The sequence below is a fragment of the Micropterus dolomieu genome, linkage group LG06 (genome assembly GCF_021292245.1).
Source record: "Micropterus dolomieu isolate WLL.071019.BEF.003 ecotype Adirondacks linkage group LG06, ASM2129224v1, whole genome shotgun sequence".
Lineage (NCBI taxonomy): Eukaryota > Metazoa > Chordata > Actinopteri > Centrarchiformes > Centrarchidae > Micropterus > Micropterus dolomieu.
Genome location: NC_060155.1, coordinates 16,801,373 through 16,805,859, shown reverse-complemented (window position 1 = coordinate 16,805,859; position 4,487 = coordinate 16,801,373). Strand labels below are relative to the sequence as shown.

At 40.9% G+C, this 4,487-nt stretch overlaps 1 protein-coding gene across 1 annotated transcript; it reads left to right on the top strand.

The window, feature by feature from the left end:
• The first annotated feature begins 653 nt into the window (after window positions 1-653).
• On the top strand, window positions 654-1,562 carry LOC123972481 (4-O-methyl-glucuronoyl methylesterase 1-like). Its single transcript, XM_046051997.1, has 2 exons — window positions 654-762; window positions 1,297-1,562. Exons 1-2 carry the CDS (start codon window positions 732-734, stop codon window positions 1,560-1,562), a joined length of 297 nt encoding a protein of 98 aa, XP_045907953.1. The 5' UTR covers window positions 654-731.
• Window positions 1,563-4,487: the final 2,925 nt, after the last annotated feature.

Here is a 4,487-nt window from a genome sequence, read left to right as displayed (position 1 = left end):
AATTGGGCATCGTTTAAATGCCACAGCCTACCTGAGCATTGTTTCTGACCATGTCCATCCCTTTATGGCCACCATGTACCCATCCTCTGATGGCTACTTCCAGCAGGATAATGCACCATGTCACAAAGCTCGAATCATTTCAAATTGGTTTCTTGAACATGACAATGAGTTCACTGTACTAAAATGGCCCCCACAGTCACCAGATCTCAACCCAATAGAGCATCTTTGGGATGTGGTGGAACGGGAGCTTCGTGCCCTGGATGTGCATCCCACAAATCTCCATCAACTGCAAGATGCTATCCTATCAATATGGGCCAACATTTCTAAAGAATGCTTTCAGCACCTTGTTGAATCAATGCCACGTAGAATTATGGCAGTTCTGAAGGCGAAAGGGGGTCAAACACAGTATTAGTATGGTGTTCCTAATAATCCTTTAGGTGAGTGTACAACTGCCTCTCATACTGCACACCAAGTGTGAAGACAAAGCACACGGACTCTCACCTCCTCCACATTCATCCAACATCTTACCTCTATTGTCGGCTGATATGCTCGGATTAGGCCTGTGAATGAGTGATGTGTGTGTTGATGTATACACTTCCAAAAGAATTTCACTGAGCAGGCTTTTTCTAATGATTTGCTTCTCTTCAGCCGGAGCAGAATTGAGCCCATTCCTAATGTGGAAACAGCTTGGAAATACTTTTTCAATGGGTTCTCTGAAATTATAAACAAGCATGCCCCAATCCGCAAAGTCAGACTTAAAGGGTGAGATGATCCACGGTTTTCAACTGAGCTGTCTTCAACTACTCATGAATGCAATCTAGTATGGGCCAAGGAAAGGAAATCAGACTCTGCTGCTGATTAGCTTAAATTTAGGCAGCTGGGAAACATGGGCACTTTGCTGCTCAGGAAGGCCAAGTCAGATTATTTTGTTTCAGTAACCACTGAAGACGTACTTAGTAAGCTAACTCTCTTATCTATGTATCAATCAGGCTTCAGGAAAAGGCATAGCAGTTACAGCAGCTATGAAAGTTGTAAATTATATCACTACTGCTGTGGTGGCAGCCCGGCTGATAGTGAGTGTCCTGTTTATTTCTCCTTTTTTTTCTTGTGATTCTGTTTTCCCCTCGTGTTTTGGCCTACCTGTTTGTGTCTCCTCCCCTCTCCCTGTGTGTGTTCTCTCTCTCTCCTAACCTGGTGCCGCTTTATCACTCAAGCGCTTGTGTAATCTTTGTCATCTCTGTTTCCCTGTCCTTGGTTTTCCCTGTGTCTAACCCTGTCTGTCTGTCTTCCCTCCAGGTTCACTCACCTCCGTTGTGTCGGCTGGGCTCGCTACCCTGCCCTCTCCCCTCAGACCTCCTCCACGGCGTCCTCCCGGCTCTTCCCCGTGCCCAGCCAGTCAGCCTGCCACCACACTCCTACACCAACCTCCCCGGTCAGTTCCCCCCGTGTCTCCTCTCTTCCTCGGTCCCCAGTGTCCCCCGGCTCCCCAGTCTCAGACTCCGGGTTTCCCCGGCATCCGCCTCCCTCTCACCTACACTCCCTCAACCCCTTTTTTCCTTTAATAAAACCTGTTCATCCTGAACGTTGCTTTTGGGTCCTCTGTCAAACACACTACAACAACTTCTGCTCTTAATAAAAAAACAACACTGTTTTACTTTTAATTGATCCTTCTGAGGCTTTTGATACAGTAGATCATACTATACTGAAACAGAGGCTGTCAAGCATAGGTTTTTATCAGCATGCTGTTTATGGTTTGCTAACTATCTGTCAAATACAACTTAGAGCACACAATTTAATGGGTATCTGATCTATTGCCTGTTCTAAATGGTGTTAGCAGGGCTCTGTACTTGGCCCTCTTTTATTCACTATTTATATAAATAATCTACATCAGAATGTCCAATGGCACTCTTATGCAAACAACGCTGTTATTTATGTGACTCCACAACAGCAATAGCCTTTCACAATTTGCAAACTGCTTTCACTGCAGTTCAGCACCTGTTATGTCAGTGAAAGCGTGTTCTTAATGCAGACAAAACCAAACTTATGGTGTTCTAAAAAGCTAAAAATAGACCTCTAAATCTCCCATGTACCACTGCTTACCAGGGAAATGTGATTGAGGCAGTAACCAATTACAATTGACGATGACCTCTCCTTTAAATTGCAACTTGCCAAAAAAACTTGTATTTTAGGAAAAAGGCTTGTTTCTCTTTAAAAGTCAGACAAATGTATTTCAGCAACTTTTAACTGCCGTGAGCATTCTGTTGTCTAGGCGGCTGCTGGCCACTGTTGAACCGCGTAAAGAGAAGGAGCGACGGAGAGCCGGTTGTTACTGTGTCATTAGAGCATGGGAGAATAGTGTAACTACAGAATAACAAGTGGAGAACAGTCTGCATAGTTTATTCATCTTATGTACACAACTTACCTCTGTTAAGAATGAAAAGAAATACTAGGCTCCTCTGTACCCCGTTTCACATTCAAGGTTAGTTGTGTTTAAACTACCTTCAGTATATTTTGCATTATTACATTATAACTTGAGAAAGGTAAGTTTGTTTTCTATTCCAGCCTGCTTAAAGAGCTGCTGCAGTGCAGTATGAAGAAATAGACTCGTTTCTCATTATATTATTTTAAATCATGCAATAAGGTAGAAGAAATGCGTAATAAAAATGTGGCTGGCCTTCTGAAGGGTTTTTGATTGAATTACGTCTATTAGTATATTATTTTGGTAGCATATCACAACTTAGAAAAACACCATGATGAATTAATAGATGCCACATGATGTCATTCTTTATTGTAAACTGTTCAGCTCTGTTTACTAGCACTGTAACTTGTAGGTACCCAGCATTTTAAGCTTAATACTTGCATATTGCAAACCAAAAAGGAGAGACCAGAATCAAACGGTTGAATTTGTTGAAATGTAAATGTTTCATTAATTGCACATTTTCAGCCCCAGTGCCATCGTTCTTTAGTTTGGATTTGCTGCACCTAAAAAAATTTCACAACTGAATTAGATGATTCAGAGTCAGTTTAGTTTTCAATAAATGCTAAAGAAGTTGCCTTAACATCCAAATGTGTCTTTGAGGGTGAACTGATGAATGGCAACCCATCTGTTAATGATCACTGTTCATTCATTGTAGACAAGAACAATGAACCCCAGGATGAAGCTGTCCACAAATGTATGCCGTCTTCTTCTTTTCATCCTCCTGTGAGTGATGACCACAGCATGCTGGCGTAACCTCGTTATTGAAATGGATTTGCCTCAGCTCTCTGTGCTCCTCGCTTAAAATACTTAAGTAGTAGATGTAATGTTAAACAGTAAAATATCAAAAATGTACACTGCTTTTATATTCTTCACATTATGTATTATTTGGTTGGTTTGCTTTGGATCATTTGGTTGGCTGAGGGAGTGGTGGAGGTCATTTATAGTGGGGAAAAAAAAATTTAGTGATCCCAAAATGTTGATATTTTAGTATAAACAGCATGTACATACAGTGTTCCTTACAGATGAAATTGCATATTGGGTACCCTCTTCTCTCTCGGTCAGTTGTACCTGCCTGCCCTCTTGTGAACAGAGAGGATACAGCAGCTAGAGCCAAGAAAAACTTCCGTTTTACATTTTCATACAGTATCAAACGTGAAGAGTATCTGTACATTTTGTATTTTGCTCACAAAGAAAACACACAGTCTTTCAGAAACAATCATGAAGATGGAACTGGCTGCATTTATACACAGACACAAACCAACCAACAGGAACACACATCTCTCATTCACAGGCCTAAGCGTAAGAGTATATGGGCTGACAATGGAGAATGAATGTGGAGAAGCTAAGAACACCTCTGTTTGTCTTCTGTCTCTTCCCACTCAGTGTGCAGTGTGAGAAGCAGACGGAGAGCATTTAGTCTATTTCAGTCCCTATGTGAGGTCTTTTCTTCCCTGTTCCCTCCAAGACCAGAGTGACTCATCCACACAGCAAGGCGACGCATGCTAGAAAAATCAAACCTTCAAAAGTGAAGGCTGCTGTAGTCAATCATGTGTCTTGACTTACTCAAAGATCAGCATTTTTACTGTTTTTTTGTTTTTTGACTCTTTGTTTGCAGCAAGCATGTATCTCTAGTCATATGCAGTCCTATTTTCCTTCTCCTCTCTACTTTTGCTTATTGTTTTGCTTCATGTTGTTTTTTGTTCAGACTTGTCTAAACCTATCATAAAAGGCCATCATTAAATTGGTTACATTACACAAGAAAGATCTTCAAATAATACCCTCTTTAAATATCTTCTTGATACAGCTGTTGTATTTTCAGTCAATTCAAGTTGCAGCTGAGAACAGAATCTGATCCACCTAGTTCATCTCTGTCTGAAAACATTTCCTTAAAGCAAGTGATTAAATGACAGAAACAGAAATTTAGCTAGGTATATTAACAAGATTATCTATTGTGAACACAGATAGAAGGATCTTTTTTAGAGGTGGCAACATGAAAAGTAAACTTAAG

What these genes read in the sequence shown, in the direction of transcription:
- LOC123972481 (XM_046051997.1), top strand. Translation starts at nt 732, where the DNA reads ATGCCCCAATCCGCAAAGTCAGACTTAAAGG. An exon ending in CGCAAAGTCAGACTTAAAGG is followed by an intron (nt 763 to 1,296) that starts GTGAGATGATCC and finishes TCTTCCCTCCAG; the next exon opens with GTTCACTCACCTCCGTTGTG.